The 17,681-nt window shown below is 36.3% G+C and overlaps 1 protein-coding gene across 12 annotated transcripts; it reads left to right on the forward strand.

Moving 5' to 3' along the window:
* The first annotated feature begins 461 nt into the window (after positions 1-461).
* LOC101862720 lies at positions 462-12,460 on the forward strand. 12 transcript variants are annotated; one of them, XM_005095967.3, is made up of 5 exons: positions 465-567; positions 1,964-2,030; positions 5,680-5,797; positions 8,819-8,875; positions 10,641-12,460. In XM_005095967.3, exons 2-5 carry the CDS (start codon positions 2,002-2,004, stop codon positions 10,785-10,787), a joined length of 351 nt encoding a protein of 116 aa, XP_005096024.1. In that variant the 5' UTR covers positions 465-567; positions 1,964-2,001; the 3' UTR covers positions 10,788-12,460. The 12 variants fall into 12 exon arrangements, with proteins under 12 accessions (XP_012936609.1, XP_012936607.1, XP_012936608.1 ...); XM_035969131.1 differs by lacking the exon at positions 465-567 and adding an exon at positions 605-622; XM_005095966.3 differs by lacking the exon at positions 465-567 and adding an exon at positions 660-1,213.
* Positions 12,461-17,681: the final 5,221 nt, after the last annotated feature.

Below are 17,681 nucleotides of genomic sequence, written 5' to 3' on the forward strand. Positions count from 1 at the left end.
ATATTCGGACATATAAGAGATAGGCCTATTGTAAGTAATTGAGCACGTATAGCGGGCGGTATGCTGACATCAGAGTTAACCTCCTTTAACTCAAACTGATTATCAAAGTTCCTCTCTAAGCTTCAAAATGCTTATTTATATAGCCATTGCTAGGTCTCTGATATTATGTTGTCGATCTTTACTTTTACCACGAGCAAGCAGATCATTCATGTTGTTGTCCCATGATAGGTAAAATGCACTGCCTATTTCAAATACGATAAACTTTGTAGACCAATGAAAATCATAAGGTTCGTATTGTCGTGGTTTATCTGACGTGTCAATTGCGATTTCAAGTTGATTTTATTGTTCTATTGCGCGTTTACTTGTCTACTGTTTGTCTTGTTCGTTAAGTTGCGGAAATATTCAAGTGACACAAGTAAGTATTCGCCCATTCACCAAAGATTCTCTCGGCGGTCCCAGTATTCTATTAATAGGCCTAACTTCCGGTGTACTTCCCCCAAGCTTACCCTAGCCTTATAATATTTCAGAACTTTGTGCGTTACCAACAACCAGGAACAAAGCATCGAAGTACAATAATTTTAAAATTTAGAGTTTACACATCACGACCATTGGCAACCGCAAGGTTTTGTCGGGTCGTCATCTCTTTCGTCTTTTTTCCTTTTTGGCTCGACTCCAAATTAATCTTTCTTGAAACTAATAATGATTTAATTATGTAATATAAATGTGTCACATGTCGTAGATCTAGATTCTATCTGGAATTAATTTAGACGTTACCTTCTTAACCCAGTTTCAGGATGTGTTTCTCTCATGTAGTTTTCTGCAAATGATAATATTATATATAGATCTATCTATTACATAATAATAATGATTGTGATGTATAAATTATTATCTATTTAATATTTTGTTTTGTACTTACAGAACTTATAGTGTGGTGTCAGTAACTACAATAATAGCCTAGACGTAGTACGTAGATCTACTTATGCCCCAACCAAGACAAAGAAGTAAAAAGGGATAATAAGTATATATATTATAATATCATTTTGTAGTTTAATTATACACACCCACCTCGTGTGGCTATCCAACTTGCACTGACTGGTGACAAATCTTTTTCACCTCGACTGCAACTCATGCTCACGAGTTCTGTCTTCCACTGTCCGTGGCTCGAGATCATGCCTCGGCCTGCCCTTTTGTTCTCGTCTTCAGTGTCAAATAGGTACTTGATTACTTTCTCGAACTAAACCAACTAACCGCACATTTCCATTATTATTTGAATTGCCATGGAAAATAATTACAGGACTCTTGTCAGCCTGCCTAAAAATTTAAAAATAAGGAAAAGTTAGTTTGTGTGTCACATACACAGTGATTTTGATGATTTCCAAAGCTTGAGATGTCCTTTGAAACTACAAATTTACGTCTTTTGAACCTGCTGTGATCAATGTTTTTTCAATAGAATCCACAAAGAAATATATGTTTTTAAAGAGACATAAAAGGTGTTGTGCCCTATGAGCAGAAAAATATTGGTGTCTTCGATTATTACCAGTATTTTGAGGGGCAGTATTTAGCTCTGAATTCACGTACCAAGCTACACACATAATATTGATGATACTTGTATGATATGATGGTTCTTGATTTAGGTTTAGATAAAACAAAATGTAAAAGTCTTTCTTTATCTATTGATTTTCGGATAGTAAAAAAGACATAAGGTAGAGCGCCCGTTTCTGTAAACTGCGAGGTATAGGCCTACGGTCGTGCTCATTATAACCTCTTGAAATTAGTTGCCAAAGGGAACTTTCTAAAAGTAGCAGTTGGTTCCTATGGTTCAAAAGTGAGCCTGACATGCAGTGCCTATACATCATAAATGGCAAACAAATAAAGATTTAGAGGGGATACTATTTATCTTTTTCGCCCTGTGTGCTAACACATATGCCCTTTTTGCAACCAATGTTTGCCCTTGGTGCAACAGTCTGCCTATCTGCTACCTTTGTGAATTGAATACAACAGATGTTTAAAGATACAGAAGAAATTATCAGGTAAAGAAATTATATCATTTGCTTTTGAATTAAAAGATCCCAGCGTGGGCTTATAATAATAATAGAGCTGAAAAAAATTGAAATAAAATTAGGGCTGAAAACTGAAAGTTATATTTATGTGTTAGAAATCTGCATGCGGTCGCGTGAAGGTGTGTACATTCAGCATGTGTGTCAGCACACTTCCTGTTCAACAGAGATACAGATTAGGCCAACGCGGACAGCTTTCAGTGTTCTGCAAAATTTAGGTCCTGAGGAAGCTGCATAGAAGAGCAATTATATTTTCCCTTGCTGATGCCATTTTTGTGTTTGCTCTACGAATTCTTCACTATGTACTCCATGTGTGTATTTTGAATACAAAGAATGTAATATAAAAGAAAAAATTCAGTATGTGCGTTTTTTTGTTTTTTTTCACTTTGTGCCTGCTAGACTGATCTTTATGATTATTTAAACTACATTTACGTCTGCAAGTAAGAGGCTAATGGTATTGCTCCACAAAACTAGCAATGGTATGATTTTTTTGAGGGAGGGGTGTTTTCCTTATTATACAAAATTACAAACTAGAAATATAAATTCTAATTGTAACTAACGTGACTCTAGGTTAGATAGAATTATTCTGGCTTGACCCAAAAGGTTTTTGCACCTTGGTCCGTAAAACAAATCACCTTGCCCAACCCGCAACAGCCTGGTTGCATATATTGGATAGGGCTTGGGTGCTTGTACCATATGCCCATGGTGCAACCACTAACTTTCTGCTGCGCTGTCTTTTGTACTGCAAATGCTTTTCACAATCAGTTGCAAATAATCAATGACTCATCTTGAAGAAAACAATAGCATTGAAAACTTAATCCTTTTTTGTTGTTGTTGTTGTCTCCCCTTGAACAACTTGCCTAAAAATCTCACAAACCAAGTTTTTCAACAAACATTTAAAAAAATATTCCAACCAGCTTCAATAAAAGGGGAAATGAAAAAGGAAGTGGATTATAAGTCAACATATATATATTATACACACTTTTAAACTTCAAATCCTGTATTATTTTACAAATGGATATGATCATATCAACCAAAATATCAAATGACTCTGCCTAAGCACACACGCAAGCAGCTTACCAAAAATATGCTGTCTCAGGATGGCCACTATGAAAACGGAGAGATTGCAGATCAGAACTAAAAATATTAATTAAAAACCCTTTAAAACGGTACGTTTTATTTTAAAGAGTCAGAGCAATAAAGAAAATAAGTTATGGTAAACTGCCCTGGGTGCAACAAGACCTAGGGGCAACAGTTTTCACCATCTTCGAAAATAAAGCAAGTTGAGCTGAGTGAAAAAAAAAATTAACAGAGCACCTTCCCTTGGGTTGTTGTTGACGTATCTATTGATAATATCTTAAAAGTATAGATCTTCAGCTTTTGTTGTTTTTTTGTATACTTTGTAAAATAAGCAACTTTCCCTAAATTTTAGGAGCATTACAAGTCCTAAATAGTTGATAATAACTTCCAAAAAAACTAACAAACAAATGTTGCATTTCGTGGGATTCGGTTTTATTGTAAAATCCCTTCCTAGTGTTAGAAAAAAAGTACAACAATTGATTTGAAAATGTGCATTTTACGACCCATGTATGTTAGGAACGTTACTGGACAAGTAATGCTAACCAAAGCAGACAAAAAAAGTTTTCCTGGCTCCTGTCAGAAGAAGAGGATTCGAACACAGTATTTATTATCAGTCAGGGCAAACTTAAAACTGTATGATGGTTAAAAAAAAGAGCAAGTAATTTGAGATAGAATATTATGAAAAGGGAGCATTTAATTCCTGTTAGGACTATTACCGGACAAGCAAATGAAATGGAAAAACTCTAAAAGAGGCGATTTATCTCATAGTTATAGATGCAAAACATACATTTAAACAAAGGGCAACTAACAACATTATAAATATGACCTGAAAAAGAAACAAACTAATGCATATTATTATTAAAGCGGAAGAACTGATTTTTTTGTTAGGATAGTTACGGGACAAACAATTTAAACAGAAAATGTGCTTAGCCTGAAATGTCTGAAAGAAATTTGAGCATAACTTGTGCTAACACTGAGTATCAACTTAAAACATAATGATATCGCAGATAACTCTTGGAGCAGGGTATTTGAAAGTTAAGGGGAAAGGAGCTGTTAGGAACATCACCGAAAGCAAAAGAAACTTCCTGCAGGGGACATTGAGATAGCTCAACCAATTAAATCACAGTAAAGATGAATAAAATGAAATAAAGAAAAGCATCATAATGAAATGTCAAAATTAATCCCAAAAATTCCAAAGTGTTAGGAAGGTAACAGATTTACTTTCGCGTGTAACCAACCTTCCTATCAAAGATCAGATTACTTCTCATAACTCCGAGAACGCTTTGGTTGAACACGAGTGGGGACCAGTAATGTGGGGGTTTTCTATAACATTTTGTGAATTTAAATGGTGCTGCATTTTAAGTATATCAGTTTTTGAATTAGAACCATTGTCAGATAGATTACATGGGACAAGATCGATGTTGTCGTCCAAATTCACATTCTTCGGTACTAAGCCTAAGTTCTCGTTTTCTTTGCACTTGCACTAAGAGCCGACTGTAAATTGCAGTGTATTTAAGCATTCTATGCATCTTAAAAGTTTCATAACTTGATGAAATCATAATAAAAAGAGAAAAAACGTTAACCTCGTGTTAGCAACATTACATTATGTTTGGAACATAACAAGGCTAACAACAGCAGACGACGCACTGAAACAACCTGTACAGAGCCCCTCAATTTGGCAAATGACGCCAAAGCAGGCAAACAAAAGCTAATAGCAAAAGCAGTTTCTAAAAATAGTGATCGGAAACTCCGTCTATGATGAAGTTAGTGCAGAAACAGAAGTGCAGGAACATTACATCTGGACGACGCACGTATGGTGTTACAAGTACACGAAAACGCCGAAAATCGGGCTGAAATATTGACAAATGGTTAATGCGTGCCAAAACACTTAAAGTCAGAGATATGAATGTGGGAGAAAGCTATTTGGCAAAACTCAATTCAAAATGTGCTACTAGCGTGTAAGGACCATAGCAAAATGGACGATGCTTGTAATGTTTCTAACGTGATTTTTAGTCTAGTCTCACCGCAGCAAAATAACATTTCAGCACCTTTTTGGGGGATGGGCAAAGAAGTTTAACACTAGATCTCCCCGAATCTTTAGTTTCAAGCCATCTTGTCTGTTTTTATAGGTGTACAGGAGTGTTGAAAAAGTACAAACGTATTCTTGTAACAAAATGGTACTGATTTTTAGGCCTTTTTTTCTAGAAAAACTATTTTAGTTTTTTAGCTAGAAAGGTGCAACCATCCTTATGTTTATGGGAGCTTCCTGATATAAAATTTCACAAGACGTATTGCTCCAATGTGGTTGCAATAGAATGCATTACAACTTTGAAACTAGAACAGGCATAACGTAACTAGAAAAGTGACCCCTACTATGCTTATTCTATGGATGAATTTGTGAAAATGATTTACTCAGCTACAATATTAAATTGTTAGAAGCCATCTTGGGTAGACTGGGCATATATGTTTTTTGCCTAACCTACTATCTCTCTAGATGAAATTAACTTTATTAATTTTCAACTCACTCATTTTTGTTCCTCAGAAAAATGGATCCTTCAAAAGACGCGGAGGCTGAAGTATTCATACGTACTGAGTTCAACCTACAGATGGCAAGGCATAGAACAGTCACTATTCATCAGGTTTATTTTTGCCCTGTAGTTGTAAGCTATAATTTTGAGAATGACTAACAATTCAAGTTGTGGACTTTTCTTCCTGTATATTTAATTTTCTGTTTTTTCTACGTGTTTTCATTTTGCTCCGTCAAAATATGAGCCTATACCAGTACGTTGAGGTCACTTAGATTAAACGGAAAATAGTGGTAATCCAAAAGTAAACAGATTCCCTGGGGGTTTTTTTCTTCTTTGTCTTTGTAAAGAAAACGACCTAGATCTTTTTGCTGAAATGGTCCTATTTCTAAACTCAAAAAAATTTTGAGGTGTAAGTCATTTCTTCATAAGCGACTCCTCCAGTAACTCACTTCGAAATAGCGAAACAGTTGAAAGAGACAAAAGAACATAGTGTCCACGAGGGCCAGAGAGAGGCTTCAATATTTGTTTACCTCTCTTTTTCACTCTTATCAATAGGCCTACAGACTGTGTACAATGGTACTAGGATGCGTTCTAACTTCTCTCGTGCAGAGCATAGTACAGTGCTGTGTACTGAGGCTGACCTAGTCCTCCTTTACTCCCTGCAACTCTAATTGCAGTTACTGAAAGAGGTAGATGAGTTAAAGAAACAAACAAAAAGAAAATAACTAAAATTGTAGAGTGTGATACAGGACTAATCTGAATAGCCCAAGTCAAGCCCAAGAACGAAGGAACATAACTCAGTATATATTATAATTCTTGGGTTTTGATGATGAATTACTTTTTCTTTAGTAGTAATTTAGTGTGCATTTTATTTGAGCAGTCTCTTTAAAACCAAAAATACAATTAAACCAAAGAAAATCTGGTAGTCCAGTCCAGCAGATTTCGATTTAAGTGATCTCAGCTATAATTTTAAAATGAGATGTTGTGTTCTAGAGGTAGGCTATGCAGGTAACTGCGATGGTAACTTCTTAGCTTGACCTGATGCATATCCCATAATTCTCTGTTTATCCAGACATCAAAAGGAATTTGTTATTTATGAATATCAGATTTGTCAACTATGTTGAGTGCACAATCACATCATCAATGGTTCTATTTCTTAACATGTGTGAGAATACTGCTTAAAGTGGGCAAAGAGTATGCCTGTTTAAGCCAATTGTTCTACAGTGGAATCCTGTTATAACGAGAGGGAGGGGACCGGTATGAAATGTCTGTTATAGCAGGATTCTCGTTGTAAGTGATCCAGTAATAAATTCAAAGGAAATAATAAAGTAGCCATAATCTATGAGTTTGGCGTTCTGTTTATTTCTTTTCGTTATCTCCTCCGATGATGGCTTTGTTCAACATGACCTTTAGGTCTTACTTGATCAAAAATTAAATCAGGTTTCTTTCTCTATCGTTAACGATGTTGACAGCTCGGCGTTGGCTATCAGAACGAAAGTTCTCTAGGCTATCTCGCCCGCTGTGTTTTCCCCCACACCACCACACCCTGTGGTGCGTTCCCGCGTCTGCTTGCGCACGTCACACATTCGCTCCATGATCCATCACAGCACTGTGACTTCTTCATCCCTGCATTGGAGAAGTGAGAGGCATGATAGGTATCTAGGCCTAGATAATCTAGACTAGGCTGGCCTATCACTATCAGGCAATGCGTTCGGCTTCACAACGGTGTGTCTGCGCATGCCACACCCTCCCCACTCATTCGCTCCGGCCTTCATCGTTGGCAGACATGGGCTCTCCCATTCTTTGTTTCGCTTGATAACCAACAAGTTTCTCAACTGGCGAGGTTTTACATTATGTATAATTGGCCTCCGCGGGGAGCACAGCAGCAGCAATATTCCGCTATAACCGACTCGCGTGTTTGTCTGATTGCGCTATAGCAGTATTTTATTTACAAAGATAAAGAAGGGAAAAAAACAGGGTTTTAGAATGATGTCTTTATAACAGACTTCTCGTTGTTTCAGGACTCGTTTTAAGTGGACTCCATTGTATCAAAATTTTAGATTAATCCCTACTAAATATGAAATGAACTGTGATAGGGTATCATCATCAGGGCATCATCATCATCATCATCATCATCATCTTCATCATCATCATCATCATCATCATCATCATCATCATCATCATCATCATCATCTATCTCACCCTATACCAGGGTATAGATAGACCAAGGACAAACACTTTCCGTTATCTCCTATTTTTGGCTAGCTTCTTGACAACATTCCAAACTTTCCATTTTCCTGCATATCATTTCCCATGACTTTTCTCCCAGCTTTGTCCACTGTCTTTCACTTTCATTGGTCCTGCTGGTTCAGAAGCTCCTCTGTCTCACTTGATTCCCAAAAAACATGTTTTTACTTGTGTTTCTGTCACTTTTTGTTGTTGTTAATGTGTCCGGATGGTTTGTCCTGTGCCCACTGGCTCTTTCCAGCAGACCAGACTTTTACATGGTATAGATGAAAAAACAAAATAGATATTTATTAAAAATTATATGGCGGTTTGAATGAAAAAAGAGGAGGGACACTTTTGGGGTGGTTGCTGTATTTTTATCATTTTTAAAATTTGCAAATTAGGCTTTACACCGAAATATCAGTTGTAGTGTAGGATGAATGATTTGCAACTAACTTACCTTTGAGATCCTGTACTTGTAGGGGACACAAAGTTTCACTGATTTTCTGTTTCAAAACCTTTGGTTCACTCATAATATTCCGAGCCATTTGGGGACATTATAACATAATTTTCACTGTAAAACTTGTACATATATTAGCGTATGATTCCAATGAGAGTGCAATACATATAGGCCTACATGTTTAAGCCAAATGGATGGAGGACTCGACTTCTTTACTATTTTTATGTTCTGTCTGTCTCTTTTGCTTAATCTCAACATTACATGGCCCATGTTGCATCTATGTAGCCTGCTTCTGTTTATGCCAACAAACATGTGAATGAATCATATTCCAAAACTATGATTTGTTAATATTTTTTTTTCAATAATAAGTGCTGATGTTGGCAATACAAAAATGAAATGAGCAAGACTATTTTCATGGGCATATGGGAAGTGAGATTTAACTTGTTTCTTGTTTTTTTTTATTTCAGGCGGACTGTGGCATGGACATTTTGATTGGAAATTTGAAAAGTGACTTATCAAACCTGGTTAGTAGCCTACATAAACCGTTAGCATCATGAGATACTTCTCAGATTCGAGCCATATGGAAATAGAATACATCTCGCTTATAGGTGAAGTTTTTACAATTTATAAGTATGAAATAATAAAAGACAGGTTATAGTTTTAAAAAGTGGCATCAATACAAAATCTTCAATTTAACCCTAGTGTAGATTTTTGACCTATATCTCCATTTGCGGATTGCGAGAAGTAACTCATTTTGTCAGCAGGCCTCACATATAATATATATATATATATATATATATATATATATATATATCTTGTTATCATTAGAGGAATCAAAAACATTTATTCAAGCTTCAGCTTCCAGTTGATCTTAATATGGCATTATATTTATACACTTGTGTGTTTGTGCCCATCTTTCTGCCTGTGTCTTGCATATATATATATATTATATGTGTATGACCCCTTCAAAAGGGGAGGGCAGAGAAACTTGAAAAATATTGTTTAAATTTTTTGCTTCAGTTTGTATCAATAAACAATCTACCTGATTCTTATAAGTAAGTCTTGCAGTATTTCTTTCTTTCTTTTTTTTCTTTTTTTTTGGGGGGGGGGTAGTGATTTGAACATCACAGGGCTTGCGATAGTGGCCTTTTGCACATGTACCTTATCCTGAAGATTTTTACCATACACGCTGAATGCTGCGGTGACAACTTTTACATGTAAGTAGAGTTTTTTTTGTTCTAAAACGTAGTGGGTTTGAGTCTCCCTCACATGCTCTGGAATAGAATCCTTTAATCCCAGTGCTGAGTTAGATATATCAATCATTTTGCCTTTAAAAACTCTTCTCCTTTGTCTAATCGGACACAGATTTGTTAAGCTCAATGCCATGTACATGCTGTATAATATGGATTTTTAAGATAAGATATGATACATCTTTATTGTCCAACTGGCACATTAGTTTGGTGTTTCACCATGAACACACATACACACACACACACACACATACACACACACACACACACACACACACAAACATGCACACACACGCAGTATGCTTGCAGTCGTAAACAGGGTCCTGTTATCACCGTTATCAAGGGAAACAACCCGTACCATTGCACCTTCAGCTTACTATATTCGATTACTGCAGATCCTTTTCCATTGGGCTGTTTTTGCTGTCACCGAGTCGGAATCGATCCATGACCCAAACACTGGGGGGAGGGGGAGGGGGGGGGGTTAGTATGTTTGAAAGTTTGTGTTTAGGCAAGTGATCATACTAACAGGCGAAATGTCTTGGTTGAGACAAATTTTTATAATTTGACAGATTGAAAACAAGTTCATGCACTGCAAGATCACTGTTATACCTGAGTCTGTGCAATTTGAACCCTATTATAGCCAGGTTTATACATCTTACTTACACTTATAAAGAAAAAACAAAAAACGGGGGATTTGATTTATCACAGTTATATCCAAGTTCCTGTAATAACAGAGGCTGTTATAAATGGACTAGACTTTTCTTACTTTACTTTATCCGTTATATTGTACGCCTAGGGCGTCGAGGGGAGAAAGAGCTTTTTGTCTTTCGCAAGTTTGATGGCCTGGCTGGGTGGAATGTTGTATGTTTTCAGGGTATCCTTCCCGGCCTCAATAATAAGACAGAAAAAACTAAAGAGAGAGTTACAAGTGGTCATTCGTTCAGGTGATTGTCTTTGACAGGTGTTCCTTCAGAATCAGAGTAGGTTTTTTAACTGAATTTTGAATCTCCACTCATATACGTTAAATACTTCTCCACAGTTTGGTGAGCCAAAGAATCAAGTGTGGACTCACAGGAACAGAGTCTTGGAGAACGAAAAGACTTTCAGACAGTATAATTTTGACTACCATCATGATGACAGGAGACCACTGAAAGTTCATGTGCGCTCAGTTAAACATTTTGAATAGAGAATGCTTGTTGGTTCTCATCATGTTAGGGAGCTGGGGAAATTTTTACAAACATTGTTTTGTACATTTTTTCTTCTTTTTTTTTTTGGTGGGGGGGGGGGGGCACTTTAACACCTTCTAATATTACATTATTTTTTTTTTACAGGATGCAAGAAAAGAAACATTTAGGAGAAAATTATGTAATTGTTAAAGAAGCTTTCAAGATTTTAATAATAAAAAACACCAGTTCTGTACTTTATGCAAAGCATTGTACATGTAATGAAACCAGGCACTCATCCAGATAATAAAATGGAAGATACCGGCATTTTTTTAGCTGGTTTGGAAGTTTTTATCTAATTTGTGGGGGGGGGGGGGAGGCTCAACACATTTTATGTCCATTTAAAAACATATTCTGTGTGGATCATACTGAAAAGTGTTGTTAAAGGCACAAAAAATGTGAATTTTCCGTTTCCGAGGACACGCAAGCTTAGAAAGTCACCAAACTTTAACAACCATTTTCTAGATATCTATACTTTTACCTCTAAAAGGAGGCCAACCCTACCTCTTTAATAAATCGTAAATATCTTGAATTCTATTCAAATAATAGAGAGGTATTTTTTTCATCAAAAGCAAGATCAATGAACAAGCTTTAAGGTGATACAGATACCTTCATATGCCCTAAAAGTGACGAGCGCCTGATTCCATCGCATCATTACATATATTATGCGTTGTATTGATTTTCATCTCCGTTGGCTTAGTAGGCCTACTTAGTATTCCCTGATCAAAACATGACTAGGTCTTACAGCCTGTAGCTTGCGCCTGCAAGTTTTGCCACCTAAGTATGTGATTTTTACAGAAATGAAAAGTAAACGCAACAAACGTCATTCTCTAAGCGTGGTCAGAACTAGTACATGTACCTGTAGACTACCGTCACATCTGGCAAGTTGAGACGAAATCCACAATCAACTTCTTTTTTTTTTTAAAGCAAGATTTTTACCGCTTAATGAACTGATTTGAGACACTTTTTTATTTTACTAAAAGCGACAAAAATGGTTAGCCTTTCTAGACAATTCTGAACATACCCTGTGTGTGCCACTCAAGTTTTTTAAACGGTTCACATGATTTCTTTTGTGATGGTCGAAAGCTTGCTGGTTGTTCTGTCCATTCTTGATTATTTGTGTAAGCCATTTGATTTTGCTTCAATGTTCTTCATGTTTAAAATCTGTCCCTCTTTGTTGAATTTGAAGCTGTATTATAAGTATGGTTTGACACTGATAAAAATTAAAAAGCAGCTCCTGAGACTAGAATACAGATGTGTACCTGAATGAAACTATTGTTGGCTATTTGACTTGCTGAAACAAAATTTAACAAGATAAGATCGTGCAATCTGTTGGATTTTTTTATCATTATACTGGCAGTTTTTTGAGTGCCGATATTTGTTTTGTTTTTTTTTCACAACTGATCTTAAGTTACTTTTGAAATTATTATCATTTGATATATATAAGTTTGCCTTGTATTTTGTTTTTTAAAAATTGCTATGGATATGTAGTGTTTAGTTCAAAAATTGTAAAAAGTAAAGGATGAAAATTCAAAATGGATTTCATTATGCAATAAATATCAGCTTAATAGTCCTTCTTCAACTTTATCTTAAACAAAACAAAATATCTAAATAAAAATTAAAGGCATGAACTCAGTGCATTCCTGTTCCTCTCCACTCCCTTTCGTTTCCAGTCTGACCCTCTCCTCTGATCGGCATAAAAATGGGAGAGAAACGAATTTGACATGTTTTTGTCTCCTCTCGCTTTCCGTTTTTGAATGAAAAGAAGACGCCGCGTCCCAAAACGGTACTGGACACATATAATTTTTCAACGAAGAGGTGATTTTGGAGAATATCATCATCTTCTGTGTGAAGTTTTAAGGGACGAGGAAAAGTGTTTTTCCTGCTTTGGGATAGGACCTAAAACTTTTCAAACCTTTCTTCATCTTATTAGACCTCATATTGAGAAAAGAATGTTGAATGTGTAAAGAAAACAGAATGCTTGGTAATATCCAAAAAAGCAGCAAAGCCTAGTTGTAATCTCATTAGCAAAGGTGAAAAGGTCGAACAAGTCCAACAGTTTAAATATCTAGGATATATGATAACATCTGATGCCAAATGTTCCACAGAAATGAAACAGAGAATTACAATAGCTAAGGCTAGTTTCAATAAAATGAGCCCAATCCTGAAAAATAGAAACATCTTGATGAACACCAAAATGAAAGTCCCGAAATACTATGTTTGGTCAGCCCTTCTATATGGCTGTGAATGCTGGACAATCACTAAAGACAGTGAAAATAAAATAGAAGCAACAGAAATGTGGTTTCTTAGTTAAGAGACTGCTAAGAATATCGAGAAAGGAAAAGAAATCAAATGAGGGAGTGTTTGATGAAACCCACGAGGGACGCTCAATGTTAAAAACAATCAGGAAATGACAAATGCAGTTTTTGTGACATATAAATAGACATGTGTCTTGAACATCTAGCTCTCACTGGCAAAACTGAGGGCAAGCGAGGCAGGGGTAGGCCCATGACAACATACTTAGGGAACCTAAACAAATGGATAACAACAGGGAAAGATCAGGGAAACGTAGCTTTTTTGAGAGCATCCGAGCAAAGGAATGAATGGAGAACCATGATCGCCGATGTCTGTTGCAGATCTTGCACTGAAAGATGATGATTGAAAAAAGAACAACACATTTTTGCTAGTCGTTATCTTCCAGATAAAGACTTGTTATCCCTCTACGATAAGTTATACATTGATTATAGATGATAGAGCATGACTAGGCCTACATGCTGCGAGAGAACTGGTAGAAATTATAGTTGCGAGATAAAACATTCGCGATCGGCTCAGCAACTGGGTTCAGCAGGAAAAGGAGAGGAGAGCGAGAGGGGTGCACTCAGTTTCTGGTGATGAGATATATAATATGAGCACAGAATTCTACACTTAGTGTAGAATTCTGTGGTCAGGTGATACCGGTTATTTTGAGGTATTTATTAACTTTTTAGGATGGAGAGCAAACTGTTTCTACTAACGCTGTGCTCCTTGTGGAACTAACTAATATAATCGCAGTCCCAGGATGGGGTTGGAACATTTGGGGTTTCTGCAAACTGTCAGCTTGTGCGCGTATTCAAACAAGTAAATAGTCCTTCTGGAGATGAACATAAATGTCGGAGGTCCCAGCTCTTAAATAACGTAATAGTTTTGATAGTAGCCTTAAGCCTATACCATTTCGCCATCAATTTCAAACAAATCAATGCCAACATCTAATTAATTATAATTATGGTCGGATGGGTGTGTGAAATGTACGTCAAGTGTGCAATCCACACTTACTTTTATGTAAATACCCCCCCCCCCTTTTTTTTCCACGTGCCAGAGACTGTTATAACTTATAGAGATAAATCGCTGTTACTCACGATGTTATGACAGGCAACCAATTTTTGTTCTTGTTGCTTTTTGCATTACAGGCTCCTTTTGAAAGAAATAAAGGCACTGATAAGTGGGAACTGTAGGATTGGGTGAGTTAGGGAAGGGGTGGGGATGGACCAAAATGTCAGTATTATTGTATGATTGAAAAGCACATGACCAGCAATCAGTAGAAAACCATACCTGTCGTCATGGCAGTCCTCTGCAGCTAAGACTAGATCTAATCATGCTCACCTTGCTGGTCTGATGTGAGGGTCAGTTGTGGGGTGTAGTTGAGGTTCATGCGTTAAAAGTAGGCCTAAAGCCAGGATTATATTTTTATCTTATTATAGTAGGAAGTGGTCATTTGTACAGGTGATTGTCTTGGCCAGGGGATCGTTCTTGCTGGTTCGACTGTGTTTCTACTTTGATTTAAAAAGGATTTTACTTAAAAAATTGTCTAGATTTTTTTTACTTAGTGACTTAGTAATTTCAGTACGAATAGCATAGAAGTCAAATTTTGCTAAATTCTTAATAAACTGTTTTACCATGCAGATCGAACTTGAGATCTTTACTGTAATAATATACCAAAGAAAGGTGAATTTTTATGCCTGTTTTTTCTTTTTCTCAAGCCTAGTGTTCTTGAATATTGCAGCAGCGAAAAGGAAAAAAAGTCAGAGTCCTGAGCATCTTTTTTTTTCCCCTTTTAAGCTGCCTCATAATGGAATATTTTAAAAGTCATTTTCTGAAAGCTTATCCTTCAGACCCCTATGCGCTTTGAAGTGCGGTAAGTTTTTACTGACGTCTCCAATTTCACCGACCATGAAGTGCAAAATAATCCCGAAAAGATGATCCTTATATTATATAATAACCAAAATTTCTGCTTTGAAATATATATGTTCACCATATGTCAGGTTTCATCAGAGCTGCACACATTCCTCTTTTGACGCGATATAATACTTAACGTATATCGTATGTCAGCGCGGTTTTATGCGCACTAAAAAAATCTGAAATAATGCAAACTGAGCCAAAAAATGTGAAATTATGCGATCTTGTTAATTTTAACAAAGAATGATATAGGAAAATAATCAGAAATTATGCCCCAAAAAAATCAAATTTTACTTAATTATGCGGGGTGCATATAACCCCGGGGACAGGTATACAATTATGCTCAAATTATTATCTTGTTTAATACTCTGTTGATTAATTCGTCGAAACAAAACTGATTGATTGTAACTGTCATACTTATTATGTGAATAATTATTTACGCCCCCACTGACACAAGAAAGATGGTTAAGGAGGCAACATTTCCTGTTGGTGCGTGTATTGAGAGACAGAAATACTTACTTTCTCCTTGCGGGAACAAAACTCACATCTTTTTGCTTGCACTTGTAGAGCCGAATTAAAACTAATTGTTACATCACAGACAACTACAAGAAAAAAAACAAACAACATACATGATAAAAGAAACAATCAAGTCGTCTTGCGAAAGATGTTTAAAGTAAAGCAATGTTTTGCTGCATACATAAACACGATGGCTCCCCCCCCCCCCTCGAACTTTAAATGACCAATGTTCACCCAAAGACAAAGAAAGGGCCCTGGCCATGCTATAAGGTTACTAAGCTCAGGCTCTCAGCAATGTCAGACTTATGTTGGTTTCTCATCTAACCATGGTTTTAGTAAACACTACAGTACTTCAGTGTGATTACCAGCTTTCATATTGGCTTGTATCTTTTTGAATTTGTACACTTGTTATTTCTTTGCATAGACAACACATAGATCTAGATTCTATAATTTCTACCATCTGTATGCTTTTGATATAATATGCCATTATAAAAAGCGTTTCCAATAGAGGTCAAATAGAAGTAATACAACAATTTGGAGCAGAATCTGCTTTGCGCAATTTTGAAAAATTTTCCCCTTAATTTTATTCTGGTCCACTCGATTTCAGTTCACTGTATAACATGTATAATCGCGCTCTACGGCAAAATCGATACTTGCTATAATCAAAGATAGTACTATCATTGCTATAATGACTGGTATTCTGATTACCGGCAGTATTTCTCGGAATATACATGATGCATTATTCTTTCATCTCGACCCAGCATGTCCTGACAGAATGGCCCAAGTCCAAGTGCTCCGAAGTGGAAAGATCGTTTTTGACCAAACTTTAACTTCGGCAATGTTTCCCCAATTACAAAAAAGTAACATTTACAACCCCCCCCCGCCCCGCCATGACGTCCAAAGCCTAGTGCTTAGGTTACCAGACTCGTAATCATGAAATTGTGGGTTTGGAAGTTCGAGCCTCAGCTCAGCATCATTGGCTCAGCCTGACGTTGTGACATTACTCATTTTTATATCAAAGGCGATACTGTGTTATTTGTTCTATTGTGTCTTTATTATAATAAAGCGTTGTGTATTTTCCCTGTCAAAAAGTACTTAACTGTTTTTGCTATACATGTATGTGGTGTCATAGTGGTTACAATCTATCGAACGGCCTCTGTACATGTAATAGTTTCAAGGGTAGTGTCACCAGAAAAAAAAACGGTGGCTGAAAAGAACTTGTTGTAAAAGAGTACTTTTGAAAGTCAAGATTTTGTCCCCTCCACAACAATTCGATAAAAAAAAGGAGTAGGCCTATAATAATAATAATTAATAGATCTATGTGTGGCCTAGTGATGGTGAATTCAGGCGCTCGTCAAAATAATTAAATCAAAGTAACCGACATTTCATGGCGTTAGGCAATTTTGTCGAACTTTTTTAGTAGTTCAACACCATTTATGTCCATCTAAAATGGCTTTCTGTGCTGATTTTACTGAAAAACGTGGATCAAAAGTAATATCCCCCCACCCCCCTCCAAATAGAAAAAGAAAAAGAAAATGGAAATTTGCAGTTTTCCAAAGGACTCTTGAGATCATCAAGCTTTGGAAGTCACCAAACTTGGGCGGCCATTTTCTCACTAATTTTACCTCTGACACCAGGCAACCCCCACCTAATTCAATTGCAAAAATAAATAATTAACTCCTGTCTCTATTCATGGGTATATATATTATAATGTATATTTTCTGTTTTGTTTTTTGTTCAAATGAATCAGCTATAATTAAGATGAAACCAGTAACTCGCTATAATATGCCCCAAAAATTGACGAGCGCCCGACCTTGCGATAACACAAAACATCTATGAAGTATAGGCCTAATCTGTTTTGCGAAATTGGAAAAAATCCAGCTCCTAATTAATTTTTTTGGTCCCCTTTGTAATTGAGCTATAACCAGATTCGATACTTACCGTTATAATAATAATTGCTATTCGGATTACGGGCAGTCTTTCCCGGAATATTTTATTTCAAACTAGCATATTATTATGCCCGAACTTGATAAAGATACATGCACCGTATTTTTTCAGAAAATTTGAACAAACTACTGTGGTATTTTTTCCGAATAACAGAATAGTAACAATAGTACATTTACCCCCCC

This window comes from Aplysia californica, unplaced genomic scaffold (genome assembly GCF_000002075.1).
Source record: "Aplysia californica isolate F4 #8 unplaced genomic scaffold, AplCal3.0 scaffold00118, whole genome shotgun sequence".
In the NCBI taxonomy this organism is placed as follows: Eukaryota; Metazoa; Mollusca; class Gastropoda; order Aplysiida; family Aplysiidae; genus Aplysia; species Aplysia californica.